Genomic DNA, 21338 nt, shown 5'->3' on the forward strand with positions numbered 1-21338 from the left:
GAAACAGACACTGGAGCCCCAGAAACCACTTTCATATTTTTTTGAACTCTCTAGCTTTCCACAAGAGCCTGAAGCCCTTTGGCCATGGTGTTCTCTAGGCTCTGTAATTTTTTTCCTATGTTATATGGTCTGCTTAAGTCTTTTTTTTATTTAATCTCCAGTCAATTTTGATTAACCAATGTTTTCTGGAAAATTATCTATTTCATCCAAGCTTTCAAACTGATTTACATATAATTATGTAATTTAGTCCTTTATGATTTGAATGTTTTACCTGTTGTATTCCCTAATCCTTAAAAACAACAGGTTCTGTGTGGAGATGTTCCATTAAGGTGTGTGCAACAAAAGGTTACAAATACGTCTGTGTGTGTGCATGAATGTTCAATAGTGTTATTGAACAGATACTTTTCTGGCTGGCTGGCTAGCAATTTATCTAGCCATCTAACTAACTTGCTATCCTGGTATCTCTGTATATTTCACATGGTAGAGAAAATGAAGGGCATCTACAAAGCATGTGCATTCCAGATGAAAGAGCTGATTGGGGTGTCCTGTTCTCCTTTCTGCTTTAGGCTAAGATATACAATTTTGCAACCAGGAGAGAGAAGCCAAGAGAATTGTGGAGGCATTGGCGCTGCTGTTTGATGAGCTACTGAGATAAAACCAGGAAACACCTACCTCCAGAATTCTTGGTGAGAGATGTAAGCCTGTTTGTTCCACTCCAAGTCAGGTTCCGTTATGTGTGGCTGAATACATTCCTAACTGATACAGAGAACAAGACAGGCAAAATCAGATAATTGTTTTGTTCATAGTATTAAATGTTGATACACAGAAAAATTATCGTAGAGACACTAAATTCCCCAACTCTCTGTTAGCAACCTGAGTAGAAGTTACACTAATTAAGTGAATATTACATGACCTTTATAGTGTAACCAGTGTTAAAAGCATAGTTTATATAAATTATTCATAATGTTTTAGATATATTTTACCTTTTTTATTTTTGTACAGTGGGATAACAGATTGCACACATCTTACATGGATGATAGGGTACGTCCTCCTAGGGTTTCAAAATGATTAAGTGGAATAACCCCTATAAAGGGCCTAGGACACTGTCTGGCACATAAAGTGCCAGTAAAGTGCTCCATAAATGCTATTAATATTTTAATAATCAATATCGATAAAGAAGAGTGATGTTTGCTACTGGTGACTCATACTTAAATGACTAGCTCCTTCTTATCCTTTGTATTCCAGTAAGAAAAGCCTCCTCCTCCAAAAAGCCCTCCCTGGCTATTCTATCTCAAGTGGAATCCCTCCAATAGTTCCCATTCCCCATTGCCCCCAACCTGTTTACTAGCCCAGAGGCCTTGTCATCATCTGTAATTCAATTACTTATTTGGTAAATGCATGTCTCCCCTGATAGACGTAAACCCCATGAGAGCTGAACTCCCAGTGGCTGGCATAGATTCTCTGCTCTCTATTTGTTGAATAAAAAGACCAAAAAATGTCCAAGAAACTATTATGATAAGAGAATACCATTTGACATAGAAGGGCTGTGCTGAGGTGGCCATTTCTTTGGGGATAATTTTGAAAGTGAAGATGGGTAAAAATTCTAGACCGTCTTCAAACTAAAGCTTCATCAGGCCACTTAGTGGTTTATTATTAGTGGTAAAGAATCTGCCTGCAATGCAGGAGACATAGGAGATGCAGGTTCAATCCCTGGGTTGGGGGTGTGTATCCAGTGCCACTCTGAGGGAGGAGGGCACTCCTCCCTTCCACTCTGCTGCCTACTCACAAATCTCTCTACCCCCAGCACCACCAGCTATGGAATCCAATGGTGACCATGGGTCATGGTCTCCCCACAACTGACATCCTGGAAAGACTAGCAGGAGACCCTCTCTCTTTTCCCGTATTGTCTAGAACTACAGGATATGATAGCAGCCAAGCAGTGGGCTTTGTCTACCTGAGTTTGAAGCCCATCTTCCCCGCTTACTAATCTTTCTTGGGGCAAGTTACTTTGGCCTCCCTAGGCCGTGTTTAGTCATTGGTAAAAAAGGCAGAAACAGCGGACCCTGCCTGGTTAGGTGCTGATGGGTGCCTGGTAGATGCTGGATAACTGTGACTTTTATTACCATCCTTCTGGACGTCATCACAGTCTCTGCCAGTTGTGATCAGCAAGGGCCTGGGGTTCTGGGATTGCATTTTTCACATATACATGTTCTATAGCCTGAGAGTTTGTTTTCTAATGGTGATGGATATGTGGCTAGCACTATGGCAACCTAATGTGGATTATTCCGAGAAGGTTCTAGAATCTCAGGATGGGTGGGGCCTCCGGCTGGCCATCTTGGAAGAGGGACTTGGGAACTATTCTCTGCCAGCACTTTACCTGGATGGGTGTTTTTATGGTTGGGCTGGTCCTGTAGTTGTTGCCCAGGGTTTAGTGTTTATTTGGGGTACTTTGGAGGATTATGCACATTTAAGGGGTGGGTCTTTGGCTGTATTTGGATAGCTAGCACTCATGTTGATTGTATGTTCATTTGGGCGGCTTTTGAGTGTCATTTTGTGATGAAATCTCGCTAGTAAGCACACAATTTTTATGTGGAATGAATGTTACATAGGAACTTTGGGAAGGTTAATGGATAGGGGGTGTTTGCTACTTTTCTTGCCCTCGGTGGCATACTCTTTGCTCACCTCTGCAGTACTGAGCTTGAGGATTAATTGACTGGGATTAATTTGACCTGGAAAATAGAACAGGAAGTAGGGTTTGGGCCTGAGGTAGAGTCACCTTGACTGATGTCCCATTTGGCCTGTTTCAGAGGGTGCAATGGTTGATGCTGGGGGTGAGCTGGTGTCTCCCTCCCAACCTTCTAGGAAGCCACACCATGGTTGACCATGAGCTTAAGGGATGAGCCTGGTGATGAAGAACTATAGGGAACCCAAGATCATCTCAGGTCCAAGCCATGACCCGTCAAGGATTCAGTGAGTTTGGTGTGGGACCTGTGAGTGCTGTTGCCCATTCCCTCCCCCAGCAATGGTGCAAGATTTTTATTTGTATTTCACTTCATTATGAGTGAAGTTGCATGGTTTCCCCAATGTTAGTTAGTTGTACCTTTTTAGAAAGTAAAATTGCTTGTTCCTGTACCTTGCCCATTTTTGTGATGGGCTTGTTTATTCTTAAGAACTCTTTGCTTGTTAGGGAAATTAACCTGTTGTTACAGATTTTTACCCAGTCTCCACCCCCACCCCCATTCACATTTAAGTTTTGCACTCTCCTCGGCCAACCCCCCTTTATGGTTTTTAAATCTTATGTCATGCTTATTACCTTCTATAAACCAATATTTTAAGGTAGCCATTTTAAAGATGTATTTTTATATTTAAATATATGTTTTTGACCCACATTGAGTCCATTTGTGTATGGAATGAGGGTAAGGATAGTTATTTGTACCTTTTTAAAAAGTAAAATTGCTTGTTCATATACCTTGCCCATTTTTGTGACGGCTTGCTTGTTAATTCTTAGGGGTTCCTTGCTTATTAGAGAAATTAATCCTTTCTTATGTATTTTTACCCAGTTCCATCCCCACTCCCATTCATATTTGATCTTACATTTTATACAGCCCTCTCCTACCCCATCCCCAACTGCCACTATACATTTTTTTAGTCTTAGGTCATGCTTAGATGAGCCATAAGATTTCAGTAGTAAAAATCACCATTTTAAAAGTACATGTTTGTATTTAAACATATGTGTTTGACCAACACTGAGTTCATTTGTGTATGGGATGAGGTAGAGATAATTATTTGTACTTTTTTAAAAAGTAAAATTGCTTGTTCATGTATCTTGCCCATTTTTGTGATGGCTTATTGAATAAGAGATCTTTGCTTATTAGGGAAATTAATCTTTCTTACGCATTTTTACCGTTTCCACCCCAACCCTGTTCTTATTTAAGTTTTGTATAGCCATCTCCCACCCCACCTCCCCACCCCCATTTTATATTTTTTTAATCTGAGGTCATGCTTAGAGGGGCCTTCCATAAGATTTTAATTGTAATAATTGCCATTTTAAAAGTACACATTTGTATTTAAACATGTGTTTGACCAACACTGAGTTCATCTGTGTGTGGGATGAGGTAGAGATAGTTATTTGTACCTTTTTAAAAAGTAAAATTGCTTGTTCATGTATCTTACCCATTTTTGTGATGGCTTATTAAATAAGAGATCTTTGCTTATTAGGGAAATTAATCCTTCTTATGTATTTTTACCGTTTCCACCCCAACCCCGTCCTTATTTAAGTTTTGTATAGCCATCTCCCACCCTACCTCCCCACCCCCATTTTATATTTTTTTAATCTGAGGTCATGCTTAGAGGGGCCTTCCATAAGATTTTAATTGTAATAATTGCCATTTAAAAAGTATATGTTTGTATTTAAACATGTTTGACCAACACTGAGTTCATCTGTGTGTGGGATGAGGTAGAGATAATTATTTGTACCTTTTTTAAAAGTAAAATTGCTTGTTCATGTATCTTGCCCATTTTTGTGATGGCTTATTGAATAAGAGATCTTTGCTTATTAGGGAAATTAATCCTTCTTACGTATTTTTACCGTTTCCACCCCAACACCGTTCTTATTTAAGTTTTGTATAGCCGTCTCCCACCCCACCTCCCCACCCCCATTTTATATTTTTTTAATCTGAGGTCATGCTTAGAGGGGCCTTCCATAAGATTTTAATTGTAATAATTGCCATTTTAAAAGTACATGTTTGTATTTAAACATGTGTTTGACCAACACTGAATTCATCTGTGTGTGGGATGAGGTAGATAGTTATTTGTATCTTCTTTAAAAGTAAAATTGCTTGTTCATGTATCTTGCCCATTTTTATGATGGCTTGCTTATTAATTCTTAAGAGCTCTTTGCTAATTAGGATAATCAATCCTTTCTTACATATTGTTACCCATTTTCCACCCCTACCCCCACCCTGATTCATATTTTATGCACAGTCCTCTCCCATCTCCCCACCTCCACTTTATATTTTGTAATCTTAGGTCATGCTTAGAGAGGTCTTCTATAAACTAAGATTTTAATTGTAAAAATCACCATTTTTAAAGTACATTTTTGTATTTAAACATATGTGTTTGACCCACTGAGTTCATCTGTGTATGAGATGAGGTGTAGAGGTAATTACTTATTTGTACCTTAAAAAGTAAAATTGCTTGTTCATGTACCTTGCCCATTTTTGTGATAGGCTTGCTTATTAATTCTTAAGAGCTCTTTGCCTATTAGAGACATGAATCCTTTCTTACATATTTTTACCCAGTTCCCACCCCTGCCCTCACTCATATTTTTTTTACAGTCCTCCCCCCATTTAAATTTTTTAAATCTTACATCCAGCTTAGAGAGGCCGTCTATAAACCAAGATTTGAACTGTAAAGATAGCCATTTAAAAAGTAACTTTCTGTATTTAAACATACATGTTTGCTGCACATTGAGTTCATTTACATATGGAATGAGATAGGGATCCAGCCTAATTTTTCCCCAAATCACGACACCATTTGTTTGTAACTATTTGATAGCTTTGCACCAGGTTTATTCCTCCCGACCCCCTACCTCCCACACCCCTCCCATCATTTTTACTGAGTTAATAATTGACAAATTTTAATATATTCAGTGTATACAGTGTGATGATTTAATATACATTATACACTATTTCTTAAGTAAATCCACTTGATTTGAAACTGCATTACTAAATTCCTCCCACCCAACTGAGATGTTGGATGGACAAAGAGCTGAAAAGCAGACACCTATTTTGGGGAGAGTAGGGAAGTAGACCCACCCTAAGATAGTATATAAAGGTATAAATTGGTAGAATACTTGGATAGGGCAGCAATGCTCAAAGTATAGAATTTTTTGATGGACCTTAATGGTTTTCTTCAGGGCATCGGTTTGGGAGAAGGACAGGGTGATCATTTGGTATCGTCTGAAAATCATTTTCAGAAACCCAAGGTTAGGTCAACAAATAATATGGGAAGATTTTACACCCACTTATAACCTTGGGGCCTTGTCACCTAAACATGGGGGCCTCCTAACTTTTGATGTAGTCCAAACCCTGAACAGTGCATGTCTGCTCGAAACCGCAAATAATTCACAGGAGTCACATCTTTGCTCACATTTAATTTTTATTTTGATTTTTTAATGCTGCACAACACGATATTTATTTCATTTGTTTCATTTATTTCATTTATTTATTTCTGTTTGCTGCTATTATATTTTGCTTACTTAAAGAGAGAAGGGAACATTTGTGGCCTTTTTTTCTTAATCTTAATCTATAGGCCGCCTTAAGCTTTCTAAATTTGTAATATTTAAGCAAGCTGTAGGGTAAAGGGGGTTTCGCAAAATCACTTGAGGGAAAGGAAAGGTTGCTTTGTTAATCATGCCCTATGGTGGGTGATCAACTGCGTGTAGTTATATCTTACTTGTAATTAATTGCGCTTAAGGCCTTAATTAAATCTAGAGGTTCCCTTCTTAGAGCAGCTCATACTGACGGAGGTGCATGCGCTGGATGATGTCACGGCAGTCGTTGAACACACGGCGGATGTTCTCGGTGTCCACAGCGCAGGTGAAGTGAGGGTAGCAGTAGTGGCGCCCATCTCCACTAGCAGTGCTGATTCTCTGTGGGGACAGAGGAACGGTGGTCAGTGACCCCTCGCCAGAAACTCACCAGTAGATGTCATCTACCAAACTCTGCCTGCTAGTTATTGACATTATGTTGAAACAATCCCCAACTGAAGGGCACAAAGGCTAAGAGTCATGCTGGCTATCAGTGAAATAACATGGAGGAACTGGATGGTTTGATCCTCAGATTTAGAATTAAGTAAACAACAATCTCTACTCACCAGAAATTCATCTCGAATGAAGTACTTGGCCCGGGTCACGCGTGGGTCCTCTCCAGGCTCGGGAGTCGCTGTAAAGAATATAAATATTTTGTTACTTAAGTAATTAGAATGAGATTCTTTTGCTCCCCCTATAGACCCCTTATAGTGTGGTGGTGGTGGTGGTGGTGGCTGGGGAAGTGGAGTTCCATTCTTAGAGATCATTCATTTTTAAAATCAATAGAAATCTTTAACATATGCAAAACCCTGTGGGACCCATGGGCACTAATCAACTGCAGAAGGCCATACGTACCATCCTCAGGAGTAGTGTAGCGAGCAAATTCTGGAAAGTAGTCCTCAATCTTCGATTTTCCAGCAAGGACTTTCTCAGCCAGCAGATCTTGCTTGTTGAGGAACAGAATCACAGAGATGGTGCGCAGCCATCTAAGAAAGAGGGAAGCATGTTTATTGCCCAGGAAAAGAGAGTATTCTTTTTGCAAGTGGTTTGAGATGCTTGCACAAGAACTTGTACAAGATTCTTTTCTATTGACCTTGACATCAGTAGGAAGGAGACTGGGGGAAGGGGGGCGTCACTGCACAAACCTGTTGTTCCAGATGCTCTTGAAGAGGTTCAGAGCCTCCTGCAGGCGGTTGGTCTGGTTGTCCTCCCGAATGACCATGTTGTAGCTGCTGCTGGCAACCACGAAGATGATGGCAGTCACATCTTCAGCACGAGAAAGCAAACATAACGCATGTTAGCAGGGAAAGTGATCCTTAACAACTAGAAAAGCAAAATGTCCTTAAAGAGCAGAGAAGCCCGCGGCTCCCGTACCATTGAAGCATTGGATCCATTTGCGGCGTTCATCGCGCTGGCCGCCCACGTCAAACATGCTGCAGGAGAGAAATGATACCTGGTCACTCCAAGGGCGACACTGGTCCACCACTCTCCCTACCAGAAGGAACGTCAAGATATCTTTTTTTTTTTTTTAAAGGGAACCATTTACTTACTGGAAGTTGACTTTGTCCACCTGGAACTTGGTCTCAAAGATTCCAGAAGTCAGGACACGGCAGCGGAGCAGATCCTAAAACAGAATCTTGGGTCAAGGGATCTCACCGAAACCAACTAACACTCATTAATAATTGCCAGTCTGGAGTTGCCAATTAGTTGGGACAGAGGGCTCCAAGTCCTCTGCTTGTGAGAATGTGTGCGTACCTGGTCGCTGGGCACATAGTCATCCTGCTTGATGACGTCAATCTTGTCCAGGAAGCTGGGAGAAAAAGATGCATCAGGGTGACCACATACTCGTGCCACTTTGCCCACCCACTATTCCTGCCTCTCTGCAACGATCAGCTAATGGAAATGATCACCCCACAGTTACATGGCGTTAAGTCAGTGGGAATTTTTCTTGTGTTCATTAAACTTATGATTCCAAGCTTATGCTTTAGAGAGGTTAGAGCAAAGAGAATATAAGATAAATGTACCTGGCTGAGCAGTAGTACGTCTAGGAATCAGGAACTAGGAGTGGGCTCTCCTGGCCTTGTTTTAATTTTAAAAGGCTGGTTCTGTGCAGATCAATCAGCTGACTGATTTTGTGCAGTTTGATAATGACTGAGTTAAATTCAAATTGTTTGGCTTTGGTTAAAATGGCAAGTAGTATGAAAATTGGACTCTTCCTGTCATGCGGTGTTTTAAAAAATGGAAAAAAATGGCACATTTAAGAGCAGCAAGGTTTTTTCCCCTCCCAAGAGACTAATAAAAATGAGATTGTCTGAGTTACTCAGAAAGGGTATCCCTTCCTTCTACTTGTAAGAAGGGGCCGGGCCCTTACCACACTGAACAGGAAACAGACACAACGTTCCCTTCCGTTCTACTTGGTCTATGAAATAGCACAGTCAAGATATTAAACTTTAGTGTTTTCAAAAACCCTCACAGCCACCCAGGTTAGGGGCTCTTATTCAGGCTGGGAGCCTGCATAGTGGAGGGGTAGAGATCTTAGGGGCCATCCTTAACGATGAGAAAGCTTTATAGGGGAAAAGCAGTGTTTTTCACCTCCCTCTCCACAGCTATACACTGTCCCCAAAGCAAAAAGTACCTTGCTTATGTTGCCAGACTAGATAACACTGTTAGGAAAAATAACTTTTAAAACACTGATTACTGTGTTAATGGTAAAACCAGCTTTTTTCTTTTTCCCCCTTGGGGGAGGGGTCTGGAATTATTTTAAAGGGGGCTAATCAGAGAAGAAAAATCACAAAGAAAAGTCTATTTAAAGAAAGTCTGTACCTTTTTTTTTTTCTTCTTTCCTCCTTCCTTTTTACCAGTTTAAAGTTAGTCTGGCTTAGAGGATATACTAACTTGCCCAATCAGTCTTACATTACAGTACCAGTCCAGAAATAGCTCCCCAGCCGCCCTGGCCTCCAGCATGTTGCCATGGCAACAGAACCACAGTTCTAAAAATAGATCATCAGCACCAAATCTTGTGAGAGAGACATCTGGAGTGGGGCCAGCCAAACCCCGGCTCAACAAATAAAAACAGGCGCCTTAAGAAATGGGCAAGGTAGCAGTAGATCAACTTTTTAACATAAAGGCAGTGAAACCAGAAACACACTGGTCACTGCAGGGGCAGAGCCGCTTTCCAATCATTGGGCTGGGGAAGACATTTTATAAAATTTGAGCTGTGTTCTCTTTTTCTTAGAGTTTCCTTAAAACTTTCCATAAACTGCATATGTTGCCTTTTTCAGATAAAGTTGCAGGAGTAATTGAGTGTTGCTTTAAAAAAAAAAAAAACTTTTAAATGGTGTGAGAGTAAAAAAAAAAAGCTGGCTAAACTGTTAATTAATGAAGTGTTACACCCTACCCCCTCCCAGAGCACTCCAAACTGGAGTGGTTAAATCCTTCTAATCTTGTACCTGTACTTCTGACTTGGATCCAAACTACAAAAGGCAAACAATTCCAGGATTTCCATTTGTTTTGCATTACTATAATTAGCACTTCCAGCTTTAAGCTCAAACTTTTGAGAAAATCAGAGACTTTGTTGAGGGGGGGGGGGGGGGGGGGGGGGGGTCACAGAGACTGGCCAAGATGGACTTTTTTTTTCTCACTTGTTGAAAAAATATACAGATTTGCTTGTATATGAAATCACAAAATAGCTGTATGTGTGATAACTGAAAATAATCAAATGCACTTCCAATGGGAAAGCAGGGCCAAGGAGAGAGAAACTGACAGGCTTCACAGCCCCTAACACAAGCTCTTGTCATGTGTAGATAACAGGAATTTGGGGCACTTGCTTTGTGTTTGCAGTTGGAGTGCTGTCACCTCTTCCTCCCTCCTGTTTATTCAAGTGGTTTTCATAAGTTCCTCAGGCGTGGGGCTCCTAAGTAATGCAATTTTAGCTTTCTGTGAGCCAGCCGGGTACCGTGTTTCTGGTTACTTAATATTTTCAATAGCAAAATTGTGTGTGTTTCAGTTACTTACATAAGAGAGGCTGAAACATCACAAATATCTCTTGCCCTTCCCCCAGTCATAAAAGACAATCCAACTTAAGAATATATGATAACTGAGACCGCTGAGTACATTTGTGCAACATCAGCAAACAAACGATACCTTTAAAATATCTTTTATGGCTCTGAACATCACATATTTGCTATATTATGTACAGGATAAGCAAGGTTGTAAACTATTTAAAAAGCAACTTTCCAGCTGTGTTTATCACATCCACTGGAAGAGAGCCCATGAAGGGACACAGCAAGGACCCCATGGGGGGAGCATCCTCGAATTAAGCCCAGTGTGAATGAATCAATAAGGATAGGAGATGGAATTCAACACAATACCCAACTCTAGATGAACTAGACATATTGGACTCTAGCAGCTACTACAGTCACTTACCTGATAGTAGAAATACTGGACTGGCCACGAAGGAGGGGGGAGGCATATTTTTGCCACACTGTTCCTCTTTGTCACGTTTTAAATTATAGCAATAAAATACAATACTTCTACCTTATCCAAAGTGTGAAAGCTGTCCTATCTCCCCACATGCTTGGAGGTCAATTCAATTAATTACTTCAAGGTAATTAATTATGAACATCACTTTACTGCAGGTAATTATCATTTTGCTCTACCAGGCATTACCTGTTTGTATAAAAATAATGTCACTGCACTAAAAAGTACAATTAAGGGCTTTATAAAACCAGTGAATTGGACTACAACTTTCAAACTGCAGGCTGGCTTCTCTGAAAAGAAGTAACTTAAACAGTGTGAGTTGTGGTTTTTAGGATGTTCTCCATGCGCTCGTGTTTGTGTGTGTGCGCGTGCACGCTGATGCGGAGACAGTGTACTTACTACTGGGCGCAGTCAATCAGCTGGTACTCATTGGAGCGCTCATAGCAGGCACGCACCCCTTCATCCTCCCAGAGAGCCTTGGCATGCTCATAGAATTCCTGGAAGTGAACAAGAGAGGGAATGTTTAGACACAGGGGCTGCTCCCAGTCAGTGAGACCAGAGTTCACCCTGCCACCAACCCTGGGTGCAATTATTCCGTTTCGAGGCAAACTAAGGAGTCAGTGTTCATAAAGAACTTCAGCGTGCTACACGTATTTGGAAATTGACACCAGCTGATCTCTTTCTGTGGATTACTGGTCTTGGGTAGTTTTCATTCTGTACTTTTTTGGGAATGGGATGAAGGGCCAAACTGAACTACTGAATAAGTTTCTTTCCTCACCCAATTGCTTACCTAGGAGGAATACAAGCTAATTAGGAGACTTTGCCAATAAATGATTTGATGTCATGGAGGTAAGACATCTCATTTATGAAGATGTGATGAGACCGCAATTTTCCTTCCAGGAAAATGTGAATTTTAGCAAAAAATATTATAATTGGGAGCTATTGGCAAATCTGACCTTGTCAGTCAATGCCTATCAATCAAAGGAGCAAATGACCTCTGCCTAGTTTTAAACTGCAATAGGTCACGGTTCATATGTCATTTGACGTAAAAACATTTTTAATTATATGGGGCAATCTCCCCTTACAAGGGAAGGAAAGGTTTTTCTGCAATATGAATGCAGCAAGAAAAGGGTCAAAAGCTAAACAGGAGGACCCTTAAGAGTCACCATCCTGGTGCATTTTCTCCTGTTAGAGCTACAGAATCACAGAAGAGTCTGTGTTGGGCATTATGTATGCTGTGTTTACTGCTGGACTCTTCTTTTATTTCTTCCTATTTAAGAAAATTTACCTAGCCATACTTATTAATACTGCTTCCTGGATAGGAGAAGTTTGCAGCCAAACACATTTAAAATATACAAACACAAATTCCCACGAAATCCTGACAAAAGGCAACAATAAGTCATTGTTTTTGCTGTAGACAAGTCTTTTCCTTTTGGACCTTATAAACTTGCCCATCTTTCCACCGTATTTCCTGTTCCCCTCTTATAAACTATTCTTCCCTCACTAAGGGTCAAAACATATATATATATATATATATATATATATATATATATATGCTTAGGGCATGGGCAGTTCTCTGTTCCCTAAAAATAGTTCTTTACAGAGCCAACAAATCTGTGCAAAAAGTGTCCTGCACGTCAGCCAGGGAACAGAGAAGACAATCCCTGTGTTATGACATTTAGGTGAGGGCCTTTTGTAATTTTTTTTTAATTAATGAGAAAAGACTTCATTTAGCCAAAGGACTGATTCTAGAAAAAAAATTAACAAAAGTTAAATGGCAAGTTGTTTAAAATGAGAATATCTCCCATTTATAAAACTCAGCGCTGGCACTTCATTTCTCATTCCTTGATATCTCAGAATAGTTTCAATCGCTAGACGATTAGCATTTCTGTGCCATACTCAACATACAGTACTTTGTCACAAGATGTGTATACGGGAATAATTAAGGCTGCCACAACTCATGACTTTTTCTTCTGTGAAAATTTACAGTCCAATCCAGTGGGAATTGTAGTATTGAATTGGGATGTTTACTTGTGGAGAGGAGTCAAGACTGACAAGGGGTGACATAACTTTGCTCCTCCATCTTGACTAAAGCCCTAATGATTATTGCTAGCTGTTGCTGTCATTTAAAGAATAAGGATTCTTAATGGGTTAACTGTTTCCTAACAGTGTCAAAGAAATGGATTTTGCTGGCAGTGTGCAAACTGAGTTTTGTGGCAGAGTAGGGGGAGGGGGGCCCCTGGTGGTGTGGGGAGGGGGTGCAGGCTTGGCTTACGGGAGGGAAATCAAAATCCGGCACGTTCATCACGCTCAGAATGTAATCCACTCTGAACTGGTTCTCTGGGTTGGCCAGCTCCACAGGGGGCACCAGGTTGCTCATGGCGGCCACGATGGTCTGAAAATGATGGAGCAAAGGTCAGGGGGAGAGCACTGTCTGAAAGGGAGGCTAAAAGAAACGACAGAAAAGGACCAGGCACGTACTTCAATGGCCTCTTTCAGGTTGTTTTTGATGTCCTGCACTTTGGTGGCCTTCTCACTACAGTGGGATTGAAAAGAAAAAAAAAAATCATATTGCATCACGTTGACTCACAGTGTCGTTTCAATCACGACTTTCCAACTAAAATAGTATTCTGTTCTTGAAGGAGTGGTGGGTTCAGATCTGTGCTTAGGTTGGAGGTTCCTGAACAATGGTGGTTTCAAATGATAACCATCCATTGTGTCCTGAGGACACGCCCAAGTAGGGCAGAATCCCAAGCATCTAGATAAGGATTGTGGCTACTGTACCAGAAGTGTGGCCTGGTTATTTACTATTCAGAGGGGCTTCCACCCTCTTGTGGCCCCCCCTGCATACCAGCACTTCCTAAAAGTTCCTACTGGCCTTTATTAGCATCCCTACTGAGGTTTCAGTTGCTCAGTTGTGACTCTTTGCGACCCCATGGACTGCAGCACGCCAGGCATCCCTGTCCCGAAGCTTTTGGTGGGAGCGGTAAAGTGTTACTGTAGGGTTAGGGAGGTGCGGAAAGGTCATGGTGTGCCTTGGGGCTTCTTCAGTCACTGGATTAGCATAGGGATCAGCAGTGAATGAAATGTAGGTGGTAGTGTTAATTACAGACTTAAGGGCCCTATTTATTGGAATAGTCACTGTGTGTCCCTCGATGTGGCCAGCAGCAGTGGACAATATTTCTAGTTGATGATGTTCATATACATTGATCCCTCGATGTGAATACAGTAAAATGGAATTCTGCCACCCCTCCCTGAAAGTCTTTTAAGATCTGGGACTTACGAGGGGAAGGGGAGGGAGGCGGTGTGGCCTATGCCCCACGGTTAAGTAGATGTTAGTGCCTTCATCACTTTTTGATTTTAACTTGCACACCTGGCAGGGCACGTGTGGTCTGTGTGGAACCAGCTACTTTCAGGGTCCCTGGGGCCACAGGTAAAGGCCCTTTGACTCTGGGGAACCCTGACATTGTGCTTGTCCCTGTGTCTTCAGACACTGTCCATCATCAAACACAGCCAAGAAAGATTCTTTGGGGCTGTGTTCTTGCCACAGTATTGCCCAGAGTGGGTCACCTGTGGGCTAGGGGATTGGACCACACCCAGGACACACCTACTGAGTATCAGGTCCTGGGAGGTGACAGTAGTGTCACAAAGATGGAAGGTGCTGTCCTCAGGGGAGGGGCTGAGGGTCCCGGTGACAGAGGCAGGAGGGGGACAGGGCTTATATTTTTCTTGCTGGGGATTTTTAAAATAAATCTCTGGAATCCAGTTGATGTATTCACGGGGTTAATTCACCTACAGTACTGGGATGGAGGTAGAAATTAAACACGTAGCCCCTCAGCAGGGGCAGGACACGACAGGACATTAGCGTAGAGGACAAGCGGGGAGGGGATGTTAACAGCAAGAGCAGCCTAGCCGGGAGGTCAGTGTGACGTGGGGAGGGGGAGGCAGCTCCAGGGCCGGGGGTGGGGTGGGTTGTGTGGCCATGTGATCGCCTGCAAAGCCCCGCCCCCCGGAGAACTTGGCCTTTCACCCTTTCAAAATAAGCCTTTTGCATATTCCTTTGAGCGGTGGGCCCTTGTTTTCCGAGTGATCTCATTTCTTCCTTTCCCCAGGGTGCAACTGGCCTCCGAGTCTCGTATCTGAATGGGGGGAGCTAGTTGGAGGTACTGCCCTCATCAGGGGCTGAAGAGGTGTATGCTTTGCGGGTGCAGGGCTACAGATGGTACCAGGAACCCCCTCATGGCTTTTAATAAAAGTGCTGCAAGGCGGGAGAACTCCAGGAGAGCTGTGCTGCCAACCAGAAGTGGGGGATTTGTGCCCCAAACCCCTGACTCTTAATGCAACCAGCATCGATATAAAGGGATCTCATCCTGACCCCCTCTGTGAGTTTGTGAGTTTCTGAAATTCCCAATCGTGTCCCGACTTGGCGCTACGGCCTAAATCAGGTATTTAGACATTGTAGTTTTAAACGGACATGTTTGTTCCCAAATTGCACACAGAAATTCAAAGTTAAAACCCCACAAGACAGTCTCATTCCCATTCATTAGAAAGAAGCTCCATTTCCATGGTAATGAGCGCCTTGGAGCTTTGGTTTTAAGGTCCCACAACAGTTAAAATCATGTATGTCTGGGTATTAATGCCCAAATGAGCCCAAAGCAAGAGAAAAGTTATTTCCAGAAACCTGGTTCTTTCATTCAGGTTGATATTTTGGTCTAAGTAGTAGTATGGTAATTGGAAAACTTCCAGTCTTAAATACGGATATTCTGAGAATGTGCTCAGTATTCATCTACGTATGTGAATAGGTGTGGGAGTATATCAAGTATAAAACAGCTAAAATAGAAATCTGAAATCTAATTCGGGTGTGTAATACTAAAACAAAAATTCCTCCATTGAAGCAATTACTATGTAGATGGAGATATTATACTGGGGGTTGGCAGGTTTATCATAACTTTTACTATCGATTAATGAATTTAACATTGATTGTGACAGCCTCTGATAAAGTTCCTCATATGTTTTTGAAGTAATGAAAGCCAAAATGTATATCAACTACATACAGAATTCGGATGGATGAAAAGTGGGGGCTGGAAGTACTGTTGGATTTTGTAACCCCCCCCCTCCCCGCTACCCGCAGAATATATAAAGCCTGAGATCACGGCTGCTTTATATGCTGGGTTCAAATTTTAAGAGATGGCCACCCCCTCCTCCAAGTGTTAGGGGAAGGCTATGTTGTATACTGACTTCTATACCTTTTTATCTTTATGCTTTTTTTCTTTTGGTGGGCAGACAGACGAAAGAAGAAAGACAGAAGACAGACGCAAGATACAGGGATTGCTGAGACATGCAGAGAATTTTTATTTATCACATTTGTTAATACTTAAGTTTTAACTTGTAGAACAGAGTCACAGATAGAAGAGCAGGCTGTTAGTAGGTATTAGTAGGGTTCAGTCAGGGATCTAGCATAGCATCTAGGAAGTATACAGGTGGTGGTTCAATAGGGAGGTGGTTCAATAGAGAGGGGTCACAGCTCCCAAATGCCAACTTTTGGTACAGTAAGCTGTCAATCACTGTTTATGTAGATGCTTTGGGTGGTTGATACACTATGTATTTGTCAATTAGGGATTACTTTTTTTTTGCTTTTTGTTTTTTTTTTTTTTTTTTTTAATTTTTTTTCAGTTATCTTTAGAGGTTAGGTGTTGGGGCCCCATCCCCCCACCCCCCACAACAGAATAGTATTCTTATTAGAAGTTCCTAAGACGGGCAATTCCAGCATGCAAAGTGTGATAGGACATAGCCGGGAAGATGAGAAATTGAAGCCATCATCTAGGGGTTATATAGTCTAAAAAAAACAGATGAACAAACATGTGTCAGTTACTTGGTCCCGACCCCCATCTCCTTTGCCCCTCCCCTCCCAAGCCACAGAAGCTATTTTTGAGGTGCCCTAGGCTAGGTCAGTTGGCTCTGCATGTTCTCAGGACAAAGACCTGCTCCCTCACTGCATGCTGAATACGCAGAGCAGTGCTTGGAGAGGGTTACCTGGCATGCGTGTATGTACGTGTGCATGAGTGTGATGGGCAGTGCGGATGCAGGAAGTGAAGGAAAAAAAATAATTTGATAATGAATGGAAAAAGATGGAGGCCATCATTAATTTCCTGTCCACTGGATAAAATGACAATTTTAAAAAGACCAGAGACTTTTCGAGATCATTCTCAATAATGACCTCCCTCCTCCTCAAGGTGCCAAGCATTTATCTCCCCCCGCCCAATTAAGGACGGTGCGGCACCACGTATTTTAATAGAGATAAAAAGATTTTTTTTTTCCCCCCAAAGAGGTCTGAAATCTTAACATCAGACCAGCCACAGGGTAGACAGAATTTAGTAGTTTTAAAAACAAGTAGCCAGTTTTTAAAACAAGTAGCCAATTCAAATGGAGAGCTGGGGGTGGGGGATAGAAACCGTCTATGTTTGAAATCCTAAATTGACCGTCTTAATGCTGAACGCTACAGCTTTCCCCCAGCTGAATCTAACTATACCTTAAGGATGGCAAAAAAAAAAAAAAAAAAAATTGTTTTGCACTTCACTTGCTCTGAAATGACAAGAAATTGTGTTGTTTGCAAATGTATATACCAAGATGGCTGATGGCCTTAAATGATTTTGGTTTTCTTCCCGGGTCTCTGTGTCCTGTTTCCCAGTATGAGCTTTGTGTTTGTCAGGTGTGTGTGTGTGAAAAGTTTTTCTGTTTTTGAATGTTCCTACCCATCGCTGTTGCTCCTTGCAGCCTGCGGGTCCTCTTCGCCGCCCCTTTTAAAGAGAGATTGAAAGCTCACCTAATCTGCAAGGCACCGCAATTTCACAAAAACCCCACACAGCCTCCCTACATTCCTAAACAAACGGCCGCCATCCTCCCGTTCATTCTTAGGTCGCCTTCCTGGCTAAATTGGCACGTCTACTGAGACTGCAGGCCATGGAGGGAAGAATTCCACACCTTCACTGCAGCATTAGCAGAACCCTCTGGAGACTTCCGTCAGGTACAGGAGGGACGGATAATTATTTTCTTGTGCTTTCACTAAATGTACATGCATCAGGGAGCTAACGCAGTGATTTATCTCACAGTTCTTTGGAGAATATAGCAGCGTGAAAGGCCCCTGATGGTTCCAGACCTCAGTCGCCGTGTTGTACTGAATACACATAGGTCCATGATTTTCGGCCCGTGACTTTCTGGTGCATTATTAATTTCCTCCCTTCTTGAACTTGGGCAGCTACGTATGTTTTTATTTCTATGTAACTGTTCCCACAAATTGTCATCAATTAAAAGTGTGCCTGGACTGTGAGGCACACAGCAAAAAAAAAAGATTAAAAGAATAAAACCCACTACCACCAAGCCCCTCCCTCCCCAAACCCAATCTTCGTGATTGGCAGGAACTCCTCCTTAAAGGTGGGAGGGACAGGATGGCTTAAGCTGTCTACCAGGTCTTGTAATTGATTAGCTTATTAGCTCATCCAGTGTTAATGGCACTCCCCCCCAACCCCAAACAGTTAGCTAGCGTTGAGTTAGGAAAATCCGCATTTGACCTCTGTATTTGTGAAGGTCAGATTAATATGCCACGGTTACTCTGCAGAGGTACTTGGCACAGCAGTCTGCGGACAGTTAAGGCAAATGTAATAGCTCAGCCCAGCCCTGACAAAGCGCACGTTTACGGAGCAAGGAGGCAGAGACCCTGAGCCACTACACAGAATCCCCTTGGGTGGACGGATGTCCTCACTTGGCAGGGAATTCCTAGTGGAGAAGGAAACTGCCTTTGTTGCAATACCGCAGCGAGGAAAAAGAAAAAAGGAGGCTCATTTGTATGAGATAAAAATAAGGTTTCTAGGCTCACATAAAGAATTCCCCTGTATGTCACTTTCACAGGCTAAATTTAACATCCTCAGAGATTACCTATGGTTTCCTCTACAAACAGGCAAACTGGGAATGTCTCTTCCTCTTTCGGGGGGCGGGGGTGCAAAAAAAAACCCAACAACCCAGAAAAGAGAAGTGCTGGTTTAAATGCCTCGTCTGCTTTACAGACAGGTTCACTTAGGGGGGAGAAACTTTTCTCTAAAAATTAAAAAATTTTACGGCAATCCACAGAGTAATAAAACTTTAAGTGAATTATTTCAAGGATGTCCTATCTTCTATTGGACCTGAGCTAAGGTAAACAGTGGCTCTGCATCCTTTTAAAAATGCAGGCCACATCCAGTTTTAATCAAAATATTTATCTAGAGGGGACATGGTCAAATTATTTTTGCTTAACAAGCCTCCTGAAGCAGCACTCCCCGGAAAGTTGCTGGGGGGAAAATTATGCAAGATTTTTCTTTAAATTACAAAATCACAGCAAAAAGCCTATTTCAGGCTTTTTAATTGACAGACAGCAGTCTTTGGTGGCAAGGCTTTACTGAAAGGTGTGTCAAATTAAGAATTTCAGAATTGATTTGTGACATGTGAAGGTGACTTAATCAACATGTACTTGCATACTATTAACTCATCGGGAGAGCCATTCATAAAACTGGTAAAAGAGCTCATCCCTCTGAATTTTAAACTTAGAAAGCATTCTAAACTAAATGTCCATTTGTATGGATGATGTCATCCTGTTCTCTACCTTCCCCCTCCATGATTATTTGGTCTAAGAAATTCTAGAATTTTCCAATAAAGAGCTGCCTCCTGCAGTTCTTTTACTTCTAATAGGTGATAAAATTCATCTCTGTTTCCCCCTGTGTAGTGCACAGTAGGAGACAGTAACTGGTCTTTATTAGTTCGTTGGAGGGAAGGGTTGGTGCATAACTGAATTAAAACTATGCCCCTGACTCAGCCTCCCCTTTGGAAACTAAAGGGGAATGCAATTTTAAATTGAACCCAGGTTTAAGAAAAGGAATAGGATTGCTAACCAATTAGTTAACTGCAAACTAGTGCCTGCAAGTGTTTGTCAGGTTGACGACCCTTACCAGCCCTCCCACCCCCGTGAAAGTAGAGGTGGGTCTGGGGAAACCTCTGCCGCTTATTTGCATTCTTCTCCTATAGTTTACATGTTCATATATGCACTCTCTCTTTTCATCTTTATTCTCACTGCGGTATTGTCACATTGTCCTAAAGCAAGATGCCTTGAAGGACTTTTCAAAGGCAAAAGTGCTCCTAGGTCTGGCCAGAAGTACCTAACTCCCAGCCTTTCTATCATTTAAATATCTTTTTCTTTTCTTTAGGCAAGATCATCGATTTTTAAAAAGGGAAATGATGATTTGCCCATGATAATTCCACAGTCGGGGGCGGGATGAAGAATTACTAACAAGGGCTGACTCTTCCCACTTTGTTTTATGTGAGATTATTATTGAAACAATGTTTCCCTAATAGTTTAAAACATCCTGCACTGGTGCATTGCGCTGAAATGTGCTAGGGGTGGGGACCAGCTCTGCAGTGGTCAGCTTGGCCAGGCAAAGGGATGGCCAGGGCCGGTGTTAGCCACGTTGGAGACCCACTGCACCAAAACCTACCGCAGACCTGTCACGGGGCCAACGCAGGGGCTTTATAACTATTACTGTTTGTTGCTGCACCAAAGAGTAAAAAAGGAGGAAAAGAGCCCCTAAAGAGCTCTTTCCTGAAATGTAGGCTGAAAAAATTAAGCGGACATTGGCTGCCCAGCCCCTAAAAGCTACCTAAACTTCCTAAAGGTTAGTATAAAATGTGATACTCTGATCGTGCCCTTGGTAAAGATTTGACACTTACTCTCCATTAAACCCATTAACATGCAGGATCCTCATTTGCTTCACAATGGTGCTTTTACCAGATTCTCCAGCACCTAGAAAATGAAAGTAAGTCTCAGGTTAAGAAAGAGGCATTTTACACACTTTGGGCAGGGAGGAGAGAGAGGGAGAGAGAGAGAGACACTACTGCTGTTTTCTCCATAGAAGCAACACGCAAAACACAAGCAAAATAAGAGACGTGTAAATTTCCTTGACATTTCGACGCAGAAAAAATGAAATAAACATCCAACTTTGTGTGTACCTGCAGTATTTCACCATCAGAACAACAAACAAGAATTAAAGGTTTTGGTTTGTTTAGGTGTTTTTAGTTGTTTTAAAATTTGTGGGGTGGGCACACAAAGAATGATGCAATTTTGTCATGGTGGGGGGAGGTAGGAAAATTACAGTTATAACTATGAAACTGGATCTCTGAACTACGAGCATTCACTGGTAAAAATGTACACCTTAATGTATATGGGCACATAATTCTTTGTCAGCTGTTTCATGGTTAAAATACCTCAGGGTTCACAGACAATGCCCAGACCCCCTAAGGCGCCCCCAGATCTAAACTGACGCAGCAGCTCTCCAACATTTTCTCAAAGTAGCTGTTTTGTCTGCAGGGTTCTTGTCCCCTGGGCTACTTAAAAGTCACCCCCTTAGCCCCACAATATGCCATTTGATCCACTTCTCCACACTCCTCCCCCCTTTTACTGCAAACTTTATTTTTCTATGGTAAACTCTCTGGATATAATAACCATTTGGGGGTGGGGGGGAGATGAAAG

General features: G+C 41.9%; 1 protein-coding gene across 20 annotated transcripts in view; it reads right to left on the reverse strand.

Annotated features, from left to right (window-relative positions):
- Positions 1–6141: 6141 nt before the first annotated feature.
- GNAS (GNAS complex locus) overlaps positions 6142–21338 on the reverse strand; it is a 66920-nt gene continuing 51723 nt past the window's right edge. For 5 of the 20 annotated variants that reach the window (XM_027977001.3, XM_060396958.1, XM_027977004.3 and 2 more), the window contains exons 2-13: positions 20540–20612; positions 17542–17586; positions 13271–13325; positions 13065–13184; positions 11189–11286; positions 8066–8120; positions 7861–7934; positions 7685–7743; positions 7456–7576; positions 7166–7296; positions 6877–6944; positions 6142–6652 (exon numbers count right to left, since the gene is read on the reverse strand). In XM_027977001.3, coding sequence (XP_027832802.1) covers positions 6506–6652; positions 6877–6944; positions 7166–7296; positions 7456–7576; positions 7685–7743; positions 7861–7934; positions 8066–8120; positions 11189–11286; positions 13065–13184; positions 13271–13325; positions 17542–17586; positions 20540–20612 — 1046 coding nt within the window. In that variant the 3' untranslated portion in view covers positions 6142–6505. Of the gene's footprint in view, positions 6653–6876; positions 6945–7165; positions 7297–7455; positions 7577–7684; positions 7744–7860; positions 7935–8065; positions 8121–11188; positions 11287–13064; positions 13185–13270; positions 13329–17541; positions 17587–20539; positions 20613–21338 lie in introns of all 20 variants that reach the window. The other 15 variants (XM_060396961.1, XM_060396957.1, XM_042229929.2 and 12 more) reach the window with 3 other exon arrangements.

Source organism: Ovis aries, chromosome 13 (genome assembly GCF_016772045.2).
Source record: "Ovis aries strain OAR_USU_Benz2616 breed Rambouillet chromosome 13, ARS-UI_Ramb_v3.0, whole genome shotgun sequence".
Taxonomy (NCBI): domain Eukaryota; kingdom Metazoa; phylum Chordata; class Mammalia; order Artiodactyla; family Bovidae; genus Ovis; species Ovis aries.